This window comes from Abramis brama (genome assembly GCF_963993115.1).
Source record: "Abramis brama genome assembly, chromosome: 9".
NCBI classification, from domain to species: Eukaryota; Metazoa; Chordata; class Actinopteri; order Cypriniformes; family Leuciscidae; genus Abramis; species Abramis brama.
The window spans coordinates 35794903-35813803 of NC_139971.1; the positions used below are offsets into that span (position 1 = coordinate 35794903).

General features: G+C 36.5%; 2 protein-coding genes across 4 annotated transcripts in view; both read right to left on the minus strand.

The window, feature by feature from the left end:
• The window catches only part of nrn1la (neuritin 1-like a), a 28597-nt gene extending 24275 nt beyond the window's left edge, over positions 1 to 4322 (minus strand). The window contains exon 1 of the mRNA XM_084123842.1: positions 4154 to 4322. Within this exon, the coding sequence (XP_083979968.1) occupies positions 4154 to 4283 (130 nt within the window). The 5' untranslated portion in view covers positions 4284 to 4322. The remainder of the gene's footprint in view (positions 1 to 4153) is intronic.
• Positions 4323 to 4989: 667 nt separating this feature from the next.
• The window catches only part of edc4 (enhancer of mRNA decapping 4), a 31822-nt gene continuing 17910 nt past the window's right edge, over positions 4990 to 18901 (minus strand). For all 3 annotated transcript variants that reach the window (XM_084123845.1, XM_084123844.1, XM_084123843.1), the window contains exons 23-29: positions 18499 to 18654; positions 18200 to 18315; positions 17757 to 17922; positions 17349 to 17535; positions 16178 to 16397; positions 13310 to 13473; positions 4990 to 7436 (exon numbers count right to left, since the gene is read on the minus strand). In XM_084123845.1, coding sequence (XP_083979971.1) covers positions 7253 to 7436; positions 13310 to 13473; positions 16178 to 16397; positions 17349 to 17535; positions 17757 to 17922; positions 18200 to 18315; positions 18499 to 18654 — 1193 coding nt within the window. In that variant the 3' untranslated portion in view covers positions 4990 to 7252. The remainder of the gene's footprint in view (positions 7437 to 13309; positions 13474 to 16177; positions 16398 to 17348; positions 17536 to 17756; positions 17923 to 18199; positions 18316 to 18498; positions 18655 to 18901) is intronic.

Here is an 18901-nt window from a genome sequence, read left to right on the forward strand (position 1 = left end):
AGTTAGGCTGAAGTCTGAGACTACTTAAAATGGTTCTGTTTTGCAGTTTTCTACTTTAATATGAGAAAAATCAATGTTAGTCTATGCTTTTGGGTGACAGTTAAATTGGCAAACAGCTCAAGCCTCACATTTGAGTTCTATATTTTGGGTTAACACTTTATTTTGATGGTCTACTTAGACATTCCTCTAACTAAAGTAACTTTGCAACATGTCAACTAACTCTCATTAGTAGACTTGTCTGCTTAATATCTGCTAACACTTTATTGTGATGGTCCTCAAACAGACATTCTACTGACTATAAGCAACTTTGCAACTACATGTCAACTTATTCTACTAACCCTACCAGTCTACTAATAATACTCAACTAACACTCTAATGAGAGTTAGTTGATGTGTAGTTGCAAAGTTACTTATAGTTAGTAGAATGTCTAAAGTGGACCATCAAAATGTGTCGAAGTGTAACCATTTTTTTGTTTTCTCATAAATACAGGAACTAAATGATTCTTGGATGTTCATTTCTGTTACAGAAACATCTTAGCCTACTAAGATTCAATTTATGTTATTCAGTGCAACAATGCTGGACTAAATGCGACCAGTCAGTTCTCGAACAAATGACTCTTATGAACCAGTTCTCACTAAATGAGCCAATAATTGTTACTTAAATCAGAGTACTGACCGGTTGCATATTATAAGTTTAATGTGTGATATTTTATACGTTTTATATCTGTTTACAGGTTTAAATTCAGTTTTGAATCCCAGATTTTCAATGAAGCCTCAGATGTCAGGCCCCACTCTATGTGTGTATATATATTATTAATAATTAAAAGCAGGTCCTGATGTCTCAAACACTTCAGAAGTTGCTATCACACACTCTGTGAAAAGCATGGGAGGGAAAGACCTTGGCACTTTACAGTACATCAACAGTACTCTTTCTGTCTATCCTGCAAACCAGACCTGTTTACTGAGTAATTAATGTTGCAGAAACGAACATTAGATAGAATGATATCCTTGGCGGTAAACATTAGTGTCCTAGTTTTTAAGGAGTCTTAAAACTATCTTTACACAGAAGTCGTGTCTGCTCCTTTCAATGCGGAGAACTGTCTACAGAGCACGCTTTAAATTTTCAAACCAAAAGCGTATGAATATGAAAGTGATGTGGGGAGAGAACGAGAGCGCAAAAAGATTGAGAGGATTTTCTCTTCTACTCCTAAAATCAACCAAAATATGAATTATTCTATTTAAACTAAATCAAAAAGTCTCACCCCCCAGTGCGAGGTATTTAAAACAGTTCAGGAACTGCTTATAATACAACATGAAAAATCTGTCTTTTCCATAAACTACTGAATTGTACGTTCAGTAAATAGCACTTTGGGACTGAATAGTGCTTTGGTTTGCAAGTATTACTAATACCACTGGAATCTTCATGAAGGATAATTGTATGTGAATGTCAATGTCTATTATTTGCATGCAGTATTTTTTTTTTTAACCTGTAATAGCGCAAGAGAGAGATTTGTATCCAAAGCGACTATGTATTCTCTGAGAATCGAAACCATGACCTTGTCCATCCTCAGTGGTGCAGTAAACTCACAAAAACCATCAATACAGCAGACGCTGCATTCATATTCCAACAAAGACAATCCTCTTCATTATTCATTTAACTCTAGATCTCACACTGAAGACTGATTCACTTGTGTATATATAAATAACCACTTCCACACTTGCTCTACAAGTTAAGTCCCCTGTGTTCACTGTCTCAACTCATCTGTAGTTACAAAATATAGCCTTCTACAGTGTGGCAATGTGACAGACATGCTAAAAATAGATGTATATTGTATTATTGCAATATCATGGGTTTATTTTGTGGTCTCTAATGATGCACGGTATACTACTATCCCCATTAAACTTATTTGATTCTAAGTTATTGTAAATTATGGTTTTAAAAAAGCACCTGCTAATAATTGCACATTTTGTGAGAATGTGGGAATGTTTTTCTCAAAAGCCATGTGTTGCCAAATACATCAACTAACTTTAAACTAATGATTGTTTTTGATCACGTGGACAGTCTAGCTTACATATGTTTGATATTTCATATAAGTATAGCTAGCTCATATTTTATGGCATTGTAAATGAATGATATGTAGGGTGGCTCGGCAGGAACTGTGGTGCAGCATTAAGTTCATAAAGAAGTGAAGCAGCATGGATGAAGATTCACATATATTTTCGTATATCGTATATAAAGTTTCTTCTAATGCTATTCTGAAGAGAACAATATAAAAAGTAACAACCCCGTCTCTCTCTAGAGTCCTGTTTAATAAAGGCACAAAAAGCTCATAAATAAACAGTTGTGGTGGCTTGTTGTGGAGTGGAGGCACTATAAACAAAAGTCATCATGTGATAATAGAATTCTCATAATGCTTAATGGTAATATTTTATGAAAAAGACGTCGACAAATAACGATTTATACAGTTGACTGAAAGTTCTTAATTTGAACATAAACGCGCAGCCCAGAGTAGTCAGAACCATAGACTGTAAAAAAACAGAACCTGGTCAGAACGAATGACTCGATAATGAACCGGTTCTTTTTAGTGAATCAACCGCATACAGCTCAACCAGTGTAGTCTGAATCTTGAGCGAATGACTCTTTTGAGTCTGTTCTTTTTAAATAATCAAAAACATACAGCGCTACAAGATGGCAAAATCCGAAATCGCATCTAGCTACTTCCCTACTATACAGTAGGTGAAAAACAGTAGGCCTATGTAAAAAAAAAAAAAAAAAGTAGGCTTTGTCTGAATTCACAGTAGGCTAGCTACTCATAAGAGTAGGCAAAAAGTACCCGGATGGCCTACTTCTTCCCGGTGAGTTTCTGAAGTGTGCATCTGATGGACACTTTACTATCCCATGAGGCCACGGGAGAGGATTTGTGTATGGCAGTGATGCTAAGTAACTTAAGCGGCAACTTTACTGGTAGGCTAGTTCACATGACGGCAGCATGACAAATGTCTATGTCTAGATTAGGCTACATTCATACTATATAGATCTTAACGGTCGTGAGTTAAGTAATTACTTATTCAAATAAGTAGCCTACCTACTCAAGAGAGTATGCGATTTTTTACACAAGCCGATACGTTTGATTCATTAACGAATGAATGACTCGTATGAGTCGGTTCTTTATTTAGTGAATCAAAATCACTACTGGTGTAATCTGACTCACTTACTGAACCGCAAGTTTTTGCATTGCTTTTTCTGTCTCGAAATTATCCAAGAACTTAAATCTTAATCTTTATAAAGAAAGAAAGAAAGAAAGAAAGAAAGAAAGATGTTACATTCATTTTTGGACAAATTACTTGCATTACTGCCTCTAAAATGTCTTTGTAAAATAATTAAAAGGTTTAAGCGCACCTTTTAAGTATTGTATTACATTTAGATTAGCTATTTCTAATTTGTTAAATCTCTTCCGTTTAAATCTTAAATTATCTTTTTAAATTATTCTTTTTTTCCCTTCTTTTTACAAACAATTCTTCCTCAAAAGTTTAATAATCGTCAAATGGAACTGATAAAGAACTCCGTACGATGCACCATCGTTCATGATTTCAAGTCCTAAAAACGGTTTAAACACATTTCCACATACACATAACATCTTGTTTCGTAAATTGGCAAAAGGGGGTTATACTGTCTCCGGAGAGAAGAGCTGTGAGGGAGTGAACAGATGCCTTTATTCATGATTTGTTCCTATCGTTGTGTTTTTCCCACACACAAATCCTCGGGGGAAAATCCTCGGGTGAAATAAGTCACATGAACACACAGTTGCATTGACTCCAAAGAAGCAGCGAGACGTCAGCGGTGCCCCGGCAACATCCAGAGCTCGACTGACTCAACTCCTCGAGCCTGAACTGGACAGATACACGCTTATATACGCCAGTATGTGCTTTATCTGATTTTTAAACTCATCTGTCTCGCTTAAAATGGCAAAACAGCCCATGAGCACTAACATAATCCGCTAAGGTAACCTCTCTCGATCTATGTTTCTCATAATATCTCGGATGCTGATTCATAGCAGCCTGAGAGAAAACCACAAAATCCAGCGATTTCACTCAGGTGTGTGCTGGTAAGAAAGAGCGAGCAACATTGAGAAAATGTATTAAAATCAACTTACGCAGATGTAAAGCAACAGGCAAGATGAGGCAGGCGTTGCAGAGGAGAGGTGTCATCCTGAACAGATTCCAGTGCACAGAAACTGAAGGTAGTTCAGTCAGAGGTGTTCGTTTAACAGAAACTCTGAGCATCAGCTTGCATTGCGCTGGAGTGAGTGATGAATGATTCACTAGTGCGCGTATCTTGTAGTAAAGGGGAGGAGGCTGCGGGAACACGGAGGTTTATTTCGAGCAAGCACAACTTTTCATTTCACTCACGCATTACTACACGCTGGTCTACATACACTATCATTAATAAATCAGTAGCAAACATTACATAATGCTAACGTCAGTTGCTCACGTAGCTTACATAGGCTACAGATATACATATACATACATAGGCCTGCACATACATACATATATACATCACATACATATTAAATCTATATTTTGTTTTTTAAAAGTAGCCTGCTTGAGTGTATATTGACTAATGATCTGTAATGCATTATGTTGTATTGTATATTAGAAGATAAAACGTACTAAAATTCCTACTAAACTAATAAGTATTACACTTAGGTTAAAGTAAATTCTATCAATCATAACTGCATATTTGCTTGTGTACTAAGATTGTATATTGAATGCAATAATGCAAGTTTATAAAAGCTACTTAAATGTCTTAATTAAACCAAGGCCTAATCCTGGCTTAATCTAATATAAGCCTTATCTGTGAAACCAGGCCTGTGTGTTCATGTGTGTCTTTTTTCATGAAGAACTTAAACTTTGATAAAAGTAAGTTTTATTCATGTTGAAAGGTGTAAGGAGGTGCCACTGCTTATTGCAAGAAAAAGAAAACACAGTCTTAACTGAACATTGAACAATGTTTTCCTTTTTTATTCCAAAAACGCCTAGGATGAAAGAAACAAGTGTAAAATATACAACATAATTCCAAACATAAGGAACAAAAATCAAAACACAAATGGAAAAAAAAATTACAATTAAATTGTCGTACACAACCTGCAATGCAAATCTCTTGAGAGGCAAAAAAAAGTTTGTGTAAGCCTCAAACACTGAAGGCTATGTATTAGAGTACAGTAACCCCAACATCATCAGACGTGTCTAAAACGGCATCGAAACCAATTACTCTCGCAATGCAACAAAACCTTAAAACTGACAAGACGTTCGACATTTCAACCTGACCATAACATAAAACTGTCTATCCGATCGCAGGTTATCTTTGCTGGAAACTATACTATTTAAGAAAGTGAAATGAAGATGAAAAGGGATTAATATAGGTTTATAGAGCTTGAACAAAATGGGGTGTTAAACTCGTAAAAACAGGTTAACTTGTGTATACATGGCTCTCACCAGTAGCATGCAAGCATGCTGAGTTTAATATATCCTAATTAGAGCCTCAGATTTATCCTCAATTGCACAGCAGGCTCATGTCTGTTAAAGAGCATTTTTTTACATAAGAGAATAAAGCAAAAGGACACATTGCCTACACCCTGTAAAAATGTCCTAATGAGCCACACAGACTGCTGCAAAAGGCTATGGATATAATATGCACAGCTCTAAAAATAAAGATGATAGGGAACGAATAATGTGTTAACAAACACAATCAACGGGCCGGCACTTCCTTGTTGCATTAGCATGAAACTTGTGAGGAAATAATGGATGAAAAAAAAAAAACTCAGATCACGGTTTACAGCACTTTTAAGGAAATGTTTCAGAAAAAACCCTGTCCATTCCTAACCTCAATTCTGTGTTAAAGTGAGAAAGAAAATTTGCTTAAAGATAGGCCACACACACACACACCAATGTGGCGCCCATCATAGGGTCCGAGGACACGATTACCAGTATCTGATACGCAAAAGGCTGATAAGGCACTTTCTTTTTTGTTCTTCCTCTGTCAGAGGGCATGACCAAATAGTCCCTCCTAATGTATAACAAGTGTTGGCAATCTCAGTCTAAATCAAATACAATCAACTGACTAGAACAGAGCAGAAAGTAGGCATTCCAGCCAGTTTCAGCCACTTTCTCCAACACTTTCAAATATTTGGGGGCTACGATACAGACTGAAACAGAAAAAAAAAAAAAAAAAAGCCTTGTTGCATTCGCAGTAGTGTAATTTCACAGAAGACCTGAAAACAAAGGGAAAAAAAGATATTCACAGAAGCCAGCATTTAAAACTAGAAAGAAAATACATAAATGCCTGCCCTCTAGAGACTTGCAGTTGTACTGCAGGTGATGGACTCGAGGTTCATTCTAAATAACTATGTGGTTAGCATTCCTTGGTAATATAAGCCCTCAAACATATTTTACAGGGCTCTGTTGATTGGAAACCATGGTATCAACTCTGTGGGATGATTTTGCAATTGTCCAGAAGTTAAACTGTTAGAACAGAAATGTCGCTTTGACCTTTTTGTATCCCGATAGAATTAACAAAAAAATTCCAGGAACATGTCTGATGCTCCACTTGACATGAGAAAGCAGCATGTCGGCCAAATTATTTTCAGCAAAACAGACGAGTCAGATGAGGATCAGTGGCCTAAATACAACCTTCATCAATAACCAACAGGGCTAATGTTCATGAGGTGATGATAATGTCTCCAATATCTGCAGCATTTAATGGCGCTTCACCAAAATAAACACAAAAGCAGAGCAGCCAGAAAACCATCCGTTCAGCAGAAACTTGGAGTGTTCATGTTATAGTTTCGTTCTCATGCTCTCCACAGTCTTGTTCCTGATTCCTTGTCAAGGATGAAAGCCAAAAAAACAACAAAAAACACCATGATGTCATGGTCTCAAGGTATTGAACACAATGAAAATGAACTGAAGTATCCCATGTCCTGTTCTGCATTGATGATAGTGCTGCATACTAACTGAGGATTTTTCACATGTGCAGGCAAAAAAAAAAAAAGCCTGAAAGGAGAAAGGAAAGGATGGGGAGATGTAGTCCAAACCCACCAATATATCTTTACATCCAAGTCTGGACTACAACTCCCAATAGTGCTTCGGAGAGAGCCAATAAGCTGCAGAGCACAGATGAGCAACCGAACAGCAGGGTGGTACGAGGTCATGACGGGACGCTGACCGACGGGTTGTGAAGATCCGAAGGGGCTCTAGTGATTGACCAGGCCCTGCAGCATCATCATGAGGCGCCGTGCACGCTTGCTCAGAGGGCTCTGGGCGTCCTGCTGCAGGAAGTGGAAGAGCTTCTGTCGTACCTGGGACAGCACTGCAGACATGTGGTCTCTGGTGACTGGATCTCCGTGGTCCAGGTTCATCACAGCATCTTCTAGATAGCTACACATGAATGAGAGAAAGGAGATAAAAAATCTTTCTATAAAGATGGCCATTCATGATATAGATTTTTTTTGCAACATATATATTTTATATTACTGCAGAAGTATTGCCAGGGATCTTAAGAACAAGAACATTTCTACAACTTTTCTAACTCCACTAGAGAAGGGTTTGTGGTGCCGTCAGTGTTTTTTTATTTTCCCCGCGGCATCAGAGAAACGAGTCAAATGGCGTTTCACACAAAACAACCTGGATATGAGCTTCCATGAGCAAAAATGGCACATTTCAAAGTACGCACTTCCGAACAAGCGCCTTTGAAATAAATGGGAACCCCGAAAAAAAATCGCTTTCTCCAGGCATTTTAAGAGCTCCTTGGCTTACAACTGAAAAATACCTGCTGACATCATCGCAACCATCATGCAATCATCCGCGTCACGAAGGAGCCAATGTTTTCTTACATCAGGCTTTGATTCAACTGGAGGCACCGTTTACATCATTTATTTCATCAAAGTGTTTTTGCAGGAAGGCTAATTTCCTTTAATCTCTCCTGTTACGATCACCAGTTTGCTTTGAAGCCAAATCTCATTAATATTGGAAGCACTTTGCACTGGGCCAGACCTCTAACAATGCATTAATATTAAATTCAAAAAGTGCAAGAGGTCTGAGCTTTTCATAGCGGAATTTTCAGCAGCCATTAGTCCGGTCTTCAGTGTCCTTCAGAAATAATTTTAATATGCTGATTTGGTGCAGAAGAAACCTTTGCTCAATATGCCTTTTATTTCAGGCTTCAATGAAAAAAATTTTTTTTTAAATTTTCATCAATTTAATACATCCATGCTGAACAAAAACATGAATTTCTTTCAAAACCCCCCATCATTTGAATGACTAGCACTAGTCATTCATTCCAGTCCTCAAACACAAATCTGGTGGGTTTTTTGACAGCTGTACTAACAGAACATGTTTGTTATTTCTTTAAGCTATTCTAGGGTAAAGCTTTTTTGGTCTTCTCTCCAGGCTGCTTGTTTTTTTTATATTTAAAGTCCATCAAGGATTAGTAAAATGCCACCTGTCTGGAAAACTATGTGGGAAATCTCTCCATCTGTCTTTTAAAATTAATAGACATTGCTGTATGATACCACCAGAGACTTGAGCGGTATGTTGCACAGAGGTCATCTTAATTACCTTACAAGCGATCATTAAGTTAAAGCTTCCGATAAAAAATAAAAAAAAGGAAATGTAATACAATGACCTTAATATCCCCGGGACTTTGCGGTGTAGTCCTGTCCAGATGGCTAAGCTTTCATGCCTCATGGCAGTTTGCTCTATTTTCACATGTGTAGGCCCTGTTCCAATTTATTTAAGCCCACAGTCCTGTTATCTCAACTATAATCTATTGGCCCAGAGAGATATTACATTCTCTGTGCAGAAAATTACTGTTTACATCTTGTATTCTGCGTGCTAACCTTTATTTGCGAAGGTAAAAGCGGATCACTGCGGAGAACAACGCACAGGGCTTGGTGGTATGACAGAACATAACCGTGTGATGCTAAAAACAAGTCAACCAGTTGAGATTTTGCTGTACTGTACATAGCAAAAAATACACTGGCCTTGAATACCAAATTCAAAAATAATACAAAGCCAGAACCATCCACTTCATTATTCGTTTTACTGTTCACTGCATTTTGTTGTTTAATACTCAAGTGTTACATAATGTGAAGCAGCTGTTGTGCTAATTCCAGACTTGCTTTTCAGTATCACGTGCCATGAGCGCCACATTACAAAGCGTTCAGGTAAAAAGATCAAAAAAAGAATATGCACTTTTTTTATTTTAAATGTGCCTCAAGACCCCTGCTCGTTTTATTCTGTTGCACTCGGCAAGCTGTTATTAAATGGAAAACAAATGTGTCTTATGTACTGTATCATATGTCCAATATGGAATTAAGGTGTAGTGTGTGATTAATAATTGGGTCATGATAGTGTTGTCTGGTCAGGAGCGTCCAATCAAATTACTTAGTGAATATTCATGAACCATTAAATTATACACACACTACCGGTCAAAAGTTTGGAATAATAATTATATAATTTAATTTAACGTTTTTGAAAAGCCTCTTATTCTCACTGCATATATTTAATAGAAAAATACAGTAAAAACACTAATATTATTACAATTTAAAATAACCGTTCAGTGTCCCATGAATCTTCAGAAATCATTCAAATATGCTAATTTGGCAGTTAAGTAACATTTCATATTATTAATAAATGTTATTCATAAAAGGAAAGTCTCAATTTAATACATGATGTACACATCCAAGGAAGCAATATGAATGAAACAAAGTTTGATTTTCATATGAAGGTGTCTAATGGTTTCGGTCATAAAAGCGTAGACCAAGGTTATTTTCGTAAATGAAAACTGAAACTAAGACAAACTATTGGTCAACATTTTTTTTTCGGAAACTGAAATAAAATAGAAATTTCAACAAATGAAAAATTTAAACTAAACGAAACTAACAACAGTTACTGAAAAACTAACTGAAACAAAATAATTAGTAAAAATAAATCGTTTTCGTGATTAATAAGCTCTCATCCTGTACCGGAAAATCACTTTTTTCCATTCCACTGCTCTACTTTATTTTTCAATGTATGTCCGTTGCGTTCGAGTCTCGCGTCTTCTGCAGCATCACGTGCATGACACAACGCTCTAAAAACGCAGCACTTAAGTTAAAATAAGTTCAACTTTTAAAAGATGTGTATCGAGACCTTGCGCTTTTGCCCCATTCCACTGTGCCCGCGTCTTTTTTCCCAAAGCAAAACTGCTTTTCTGTGTGAACCAGCCCTAAGCAGCAGAAATAGCCAAATAGGCTAAATATTTCCATCATGTCTAGACCTAGTGTTGTTTTTGGCGGCCTGTTTTAATTTTAGTTTTAGTCTAGTCTTTGTGTCAGGCTGTCATTTTAGTTTTTATTAGTTTTAGTCACATTCATGCTCTTTTTAGTCTAGTCAAGTTTTAGTCGACGAAAACTGATGACATTTTAGTCTAGTTTTAGTCAACGAAAACTGATGACATTTTAGTCTAGTTTTAGTCGACAAAAACTGATGACATTTTAGTCTAGTTTTAGTCAATGAAAATTGTATTTTAGTCTCTTTTTAGTAATGCGATTCTATTTAACCCAGTCAATATAGAATTTCAAACAAGGCTATCTTATTATAGGCGATTTAGTAGGCCTATATTTAGGGCTGTGACGGTGGCAGGTTTTTTTACCACCGCGGTAATGGACCAACTACCGGCGGTGGTTGGGGGGTTATTAAAAAAAAACAACTCGTTTTATATTTCCACACAAAGACGCGTGATACGCTCTGCGCTTTGAGAGGGATGTGGGACAAGAGCAGGAAAACACGAAGATATCGATCTCTTTATGATATCTTCGTGTTTTCTACTTGATGTAAATTGGTTTGAAGAGCGAATTTTATCCTCCACAAGGGCGAGATATTTAGGCTGTGTTTGAGATTGCGCTGCCAGAGAAAGTGAAACTAAAAATCACCCACACGTGTCAAACGCGCTTTACAACTAAACTCGCGCCCAATGTCTAATATAACAAGCACAAACTGTGTTAAAAAGAATTTGACATGCAAGTACAAATGTAGGCTATCTGTCCTACAGCGTTTTTCTACTTTACCACAGTAAAGAATACGAATATAATAGGCCTAATTAAAAGCGAACCAAGAAACGTTTATAATACCTTTAGAAAATGGGTGAGACGTGACGTGAGTGAAGATTTGGGAAAAGAAACATATTCCATGCAGGGATGAGTCACGATTTTTGGATATTCGATTAGTTTATTTAATTATAAAATATCGAATAGGTTGTGCGATTATATCTACTCTAAAATAAAATCTCCATGTTCTGGCGCTGATGCGGTGACGTGTTCATGTAACAAGAGACGCTGCCAATAACGCACATAACAGCTGTCACAATACCAGCAAAAGTAATGATTATGAATGTGTCAAATATATCAATGAGACATTTTAATAGAATAACTAATGGAGTAATATATGGTTAAATTCGCTGATAATCGGGTGACCAGATCGCAATCCAGAATTTAAAGCCGACAAAGCTATGGGTTCACGCACAACTCTCTCATTCGTCGTGACGTTACATTTCGTCTCGTCTCGTTTTGGTCAACGAAAATGAAGAGACATTTTAGCATAGTTTTTATTTTTTAAACCACATTTAGTCTCGTTTTTATTCGTCAACGATATTGCATTATACATGTATTTTAGTCATCGTCACATGACCATGCATTTACGTCTAGTCTCGTCTCGTTTTCGTCAGGTGATAACGGTTCGTTGACGACAATATTTCGTCATAATTTTCGTTGACGAAAGCAACACTATCTAGACCTTATGCAAATCAAAAACCATCTTAACCAAATATAAGATAACCATCTCATGTGAAACTAGCCTGAACAAGATAGGCCTACCACACATATTAGACAAGATACCACACTGAGCAGAAAACGGAAAAATCAAATAGCATGTCTATAGCCCAGAAATAGACGTATTTGTAATACTAAATGTCTGGTCTGAACAGAACATTTGAATATGAGTTTTAACTATGAGTATATGATTTTTAAATGAAGCAATAGACAAAAAGCATAAATGGATCAATACAAGAATAATGTTTGAAAGGATTAATCATAGAAATAACCTTGAAGAATAATCATATGCATATCTTTTTGTTTTTCTTACACACCACGTTTAAGATTTAATTTTTAATATTTTTAAAATTATATAATTTTTACTTTTTAGTTGCATTTGTTTGGTTCTTTGTTCATCCTCAAACATTTTATTTTTATAAAGAGGTTTTCACAAGAGTTAACTGTAAACTGCAAACATTAAACTTTGCTGAATTTAAATGTCTTTAACTGGAAGTGTTCTGTTAACTCTGCTAAACTATAATTACTAAAACTAAAAATATAAATGCTGAATTTAAATGTCTTTAACTGGAAGTGTTCTGTTAACTCTGCTAAACTATAATTACTAAACTAAAACTGAAACTAAATATATAAAAACTAAATAGAAATGTGTTCCCAAAATAAAAACTAACAAAACCATTAATGAAACTAACTAAAACTAAACTGAAATTTATAGAAAATTTGAAAATGATATTAAAATAAAAACATTTAAAAAATGCAAAACTATAATGACCTTGGCGCAGACTCAAATAAATATTATTTCAGGCACTATATAAATAAATAAATCAATATAAAACCTAAAGCATGTGCCTTACTGCTTAAAATAACATCCTTATGTCCAAGCAGAAAACGGACACAGACTTACAGATGGTAATGTCTATGCACATATGGACAGTATGAAACACTAGTATTTTAGAGTGCAATTCAGAGATAGGACTGGCAGATAGCAGTTTATAGCAGTAAAGGGACTTGGCAGCACACAGGCAGAGCATTACTCTGCGATTCACAGGAGTTAGTCACTTTCTCCCAGCAGAGAACTCTAATGCAGCCCAAACTGTACAGCACTTTAATAACTGCAGCCCAATGCAGCACTGCCACAGAAGCCGATGTCCCCTTCAACACAAGGTCATTCACAGAGGAATTTAAGAGGAAAAGGGGACGATGTCGAGTCTTAAAGCATTAATGTACTGTGATATGAAACCGCATTTTTCCCTTGATCACGTACGACACAGGACTATAAATAAATACTTAAGAGTTTAATCATTAAAAGCACAGTGCTCTGCGTGCTTTTGCATACTCATTGAAACTGCAAGGGGGGTGCTGAAGGAATAACTGCTATATAAAGGACATTGAGATAAGTATAGAGCATGACTGCACTGACTGATAGAGCTGAAGGGAACAAACCTGATCTTGAGTTCTGAGCGTGTGCTCAGGTTGGTGGAGAGCTGCTGGATGAGGGACAGGAGGACGGCCTGATGGAGTGGACAGGGCTGCTGGCCGAACACTTGCTGAGAGTCAATGGTCTCGCACACATACAGCACCAGATTAAGGTCTGCTGCGGATAAAGCCTGCAAGAAAAATCACAGCAAGCAGTCAGGAAAAAATCTGGAGGAATAATACAATACTGTGTTGCTGTGAAAGATGATCACATCTAACGATTATATTTGTTGTCAATTAATCTATCGATTATTTCTTCGATTAGTTGACTAATCTAACGATTATTTTTCCGATTAATCTAATGATTATTTTTGGGATTAGCTGATTTATCCATTGGCAAACTTTCCAATAAATAATAAGTACAACAATATATCAGCTGTATTTTGAAGAGGGTAGCGCATCTGTATATTATTTTAACATGAAATCTATGAATGATGACCAAAAAAAATTATTTCAGAAAGGGTAAATGTCATTTTATTATGAAATATGCGAACAGGAAGCATTTTAAACTTTATTTTTAACTAATGGTACTATTTCATAAAATGTAAGATGTATACAGTCACAGGCCCATTACCGTAGTGGGAGTATGATTTACTCAATTAACTTGTCCGAAAATGCACTTGTGTTTATCTGCAAAAAGGTTCACATACACTAGATTGCAGCCTAGGCTACTGTTAATGTAAATATAACGTTAGTCGTTTGTTTTTAAAGTCTACATTAGAGACCTGTGCGGGACGGATTTCTCCCTTAATAATTCCTAAAAAGCAGACATCTCAGTTCATCGCAATCTCACAAATCTCTGTTTTATCAATGAAACTGGCTGCACAATGAATCTTTCATAATATCTACACTTTGTTTGCTATAATCGAATGATTTGCCAGTATGCAGAATGCAGAATTTAGCACTGATTGGCCATTGCGTTCAAGAAATCAACACGTATGTCTGTGATTAGCTATACTGTTCAACGCTGCAAACATGTTATAAACAGATAGAGACTCTGGCCTGTAAATCGTTTCTATTTTGTTTTAGTTGTTCTTGTTGCTTTTGTGCAACAGATGAATGACAATTTATTTGTTTTTAGATGTTCAATTAATAGATATTTCTATTTTGCGGGAGTCCCACGAATCGTTTTATTCTCCCGCAACCAGCACACACACGAGTGCATTACCGCCCGCACCATCAGATCTATATTCCCGCGCAGCACTCTGTTGCGTTGGGTCCCGCGGCAGTGCAGGTCTCTAGTCTACATGTGCATACACAACTTTTAAAAACTGGCAAATGCACTGAAAGCTTCGTTGACAGATTTAAGTTGAAGTTATAAATTAAAGTCCATTTTATTGTCGCCGAATGGGGCATAGTTTGCATAGTGAACAAAGCACCTTTCTGTTCGGCCGTAGTTTAAAGTATTCCCACACTTTGGATGATCGTGGTCTGTCATTTTCACCATGAGCGGGAGCAGACGGCGCCATTACTCGATATTTAAACGCAAATAATGAATGTGACGCGTCAACGTATTTTCATAGTCGACGTAATCAATGACGTCAACGCATCGTTGCGGCCCTAGATCACATAGAGAGACGATAGTAAAAGGTCAAATCCCATGTTGTCACCTGTGGAAATAAGTATTAAACTAAGGGTTCAATTTCACCTAACAGTTCACACTAATTATAGTGATTCTCTACAACCACTAAATTGACTGAAAATGCTAATTATGTAATAAATTAACAAGTTATGAATACAAATCAAGAGAATACTGAACAGTTATTGCAGTCTGACTGTCAGCACATGTTGAGACGTCACCTCCCAAAAGCTTAATTAGGCTATTAGTGATTAATTAGGCTTAATTAGCTATTTGCATTAACTTGAACAATAACCCTACAGAGGGTAACCAAAAATGCTACTGATTTACTCCATAAAAGTGTTTGTAAAGAGGTTTCCCTTAAAGGCCCATTGAAGTGGCTTGAAACACGCAGCATTATTCAATGCGTTTACGTAATTTCCACTGAAACAGGAAGACAGGACGAAACATATCGAACAGCTCCTCCCCCTTTTTAAAATAGCCAATAGCATTTAGTTTATATCACAGCTATATATTAAATTCACCATGTAGAAAATGGTAAATGTGTGAATAAGTGACCGATTTTAGCCAGTTTCAGCGTCTATTTATATGTAGGGGGCGGGACACTTTAGATTCAAGAGAGCATTTGATTGGACAGAAAATCTGATGAGAAGCTAAAGTACAGAGTGATGTCATCAAAATCATTGAGTTTTGAATGCTTATATCTTCTAAATGTGAATTTAGTCATTGTTTTGGAGCACTAGCTTATAGATAACAGTAAGACTAACATATTCATACTAAAAGCCAAAAAAACTCATTGATTTCATGTGGACTTTAAATGCTTACATTTCACAAAATGCAAACGGTTACAGTCTGGCACATTTTGCAGTGGCATATGGCTCAATGCAGTGGTTCTCAACCTTTTAGACCTTTCCACTGGAATTTCTTGCTGCATTTATGACAATCATACTTGTTTAGAAATGTATTAACAGAAACCATACATTAAATTAATTAATTTAAATTCAATCTTTAAAATACTAAATCTGTGTTCTTGGTTTTTTCAACAAAAATAATAGTAGAGAAAGAAAATAGCTTGGTTGAGAACCACTGGCTTAATGCATGTAAAAGTGTGCTAAAAGGGCTACGTACTTGACATAGCAGTTTATCAAATTCCACCACTAATGAACATAAAAAAGCCCATAAAACAAGATCACAGAAGCATGATATCATGAGTGAAATATCAGGCATATGTATGTGTCTAGCGATCGGTAACTAACCTGTTGGAAGGCCTCGTTGAGCTGGCCCTGCTGTAGTAACTGCAGTATGCTGGCCTGCTGGGCCTGGTAGTCCAGGTGTGTGGAGGGGACAGGTGTTCCTGCAGCCGAGCGCATGGCCTGCATGATGCTGGAGGTGACGGCTGCCTGCTGCTCCTTCATGGCCAGACTCACCTCTCCCTTCACTATGCGCTGCACCTGTGTCAGGATTGAGTCCTGCAGGCTGCAGAGAGGAGAGACACCATTAGACTATGGCAACAATATAAAAAAAAACATAACCAATCGGTGGCAACAAGCGACTGCAAAAAAAATTAATAAATAAAAAAATAATAAAAAAAGTATGTCATTGAATCATTAATTCAATTCAAGAGATTTGTTCAAAAACAAGTGAGGCTTTATGCACGAGTCATTGAATTATTAATTCAAACTGAATTAAAAAAAAAAAGAAAAGAAAAAAAGAATCGATTACATTTTTTTACTTTTTTTTTTTAATAGACCAGCAATTAACATTTTGTCAGAACCTCCAGTAAATGACATCATTTTATTTAGTTGCCTATTCAGAAACTTATCCAGAATCATTCAGCTCTACTTCATTGCAGCATATAATTTACTAAATTAGAAAGAAATAATCTGAAACAAAATCTTTTTTTTCTTTTTTTACAAAGAAATAAGTTAAATGCACGACTAAGAAGGAAGTAAACACTAAGCAAACAACACTGTTCGCAGAATTAAACATTTATTAGATATTCAAAGACTTTAAAATTCAAAGACAGTTTAAATTATATAAATGTATAGGCATATTTGTTGAACGCAACAATGGTATATGAGAAAGTATTATAGTGTTTTCCTTTCTATTACTAATAATAAAAAGTCAAAAGCTGTAATACTTTTTCATATATTTCATAAATTTATGTTATTATATTATTAATGTTTAACTATTTTAAACAATACTCTAACTAATAAACAATTTACTAGACAGAACAGACTCAAAATAGAAGTCCAGCTTCGGACATTTTTTGGCCAAACAGAAACACTTATCGGCTTATTACATGTATATATATATATATATATATATATATGGGAAGGCATACAAGGGGAAAGAGAATTCCTCAAATTGATTTCTGACAAATATTGAATAGGCTCTGTGCTGTATGCATGTGACAGAAAGCCTTACTTTCCCACGATCATGTGGAGCTGATGCTGAACATCAGAGCACACGCTGGCCGTCACAGTGGAGGCCAGCTGGTCTTGAGAATTCTGGAGTGTGTCAATCATCTGTTGCAGCTGGCCAATCACGGGATCCCGTGCATCCTGGTCCCGCTGTTTCCTGTTCTTGACGTGTGTCTCCAGCTGTTGGATGTCTGCAGGAGAATGTAAAGTCATTATACATTTAGTAGTAATACATTAAAAGGGTTGCAATAATTAGCTGGTGCTACAAATGCAGGATGTGTAAAACAGACCTAAAAAGCATGCAACAACCTGCCAGATTCATTAATATGCTCTATGCTTATTTTTTTATTGCTGGAAAAAAGCAGAAATAAAATGTAAGATTGGTAGCGAAGTCTATTGTGATGGTTCTTACACTCGTGGGTTCCCTGTTTGAAGCTGTCATTGATCTGCTGAAACATGGACTGGCAGCCTCTCTCAAACACAGGAAGCACAATGCTCTGGAAGGTCTCTTTGTAGGCTGCCTGAATGGGGCCCTGCATGGCCTCGGCAGCAGCACGACCAATGGCATCTGTAGTGTTCTGTGAATGGAAGAATAGGACAAAGTTAGAGGAGTTATAGTTTCCCCCAGTTTGTGCCTGTTTCGTCTTCCATGATGAATTATTCAGTGCTACACTGGTGCATAGAAGTTGGTGCAATCTTTTGAACTGCTCAGTTTGTAGTTTCAGAGAAACATTCTTTACAGCTAGAAATGTATTTAACCAAGCCTTTGGAAAATAATATTCTAACAAATGGCAAGTTTGGATGGAATTTTTTTTTTTTTTTTAAGTGCTCATTCTCAAACGTTAAGCCACTGACCTTGGACTTAACAACTTTGGTGACATTTTCTTTCAGTGTTCCTTCCACTGCGGTTAACTTGGCAGCGATGGTGCTGTTCATCTGGCCAGTCACAGGTTCTAGACTCTTCGATATGGCTGCATAAAAGAAAAAGGTCAACTAAAGCTCTACATAAACATTTTTTTTAAAAGTCTTCTTTCCAGCCATGTCACAGGGACAAAAAAAAAAAAAAAAAAAAAAAGAGCAGAATGTTCTTTGCTGTATTGAACGTTGACAAAAAAGTACAGTTAAGATCTTGAGTTTAGCACATCGGCACTCACTCTGTGGGACGATCTTCTTCATTTCTTCACGCAAAACTTTGTCTAGCCGATTGCACAGACTGTTGTTTAGAGTCTGGACAAGCTGCTGAACCAGCTGGTCGTGGAGCTGTTGGTTCCGGCTTTGTCCCTCAGCCAGAATTCGCTCCATTCTTCTCTCTGTCAACAGCTAGTTAAAGTTAACAACAAATAGTATGGGCCCGACCAATCAAAAGGGATTTTTGTTCATATACATATGAAAAAAACAAGATCATGCATTAGAGAACAATTACATTCATATCAGCTTTCTTGCTTTTTCTTGTGATAGTGGGCTTAGATTTTACTTCATTTTCATCTTAGATTATATTTAAGTTGCTTAGAAATGTAGCTTCTTCATGTGTGGTGCCATTCATAATACATTTAACTT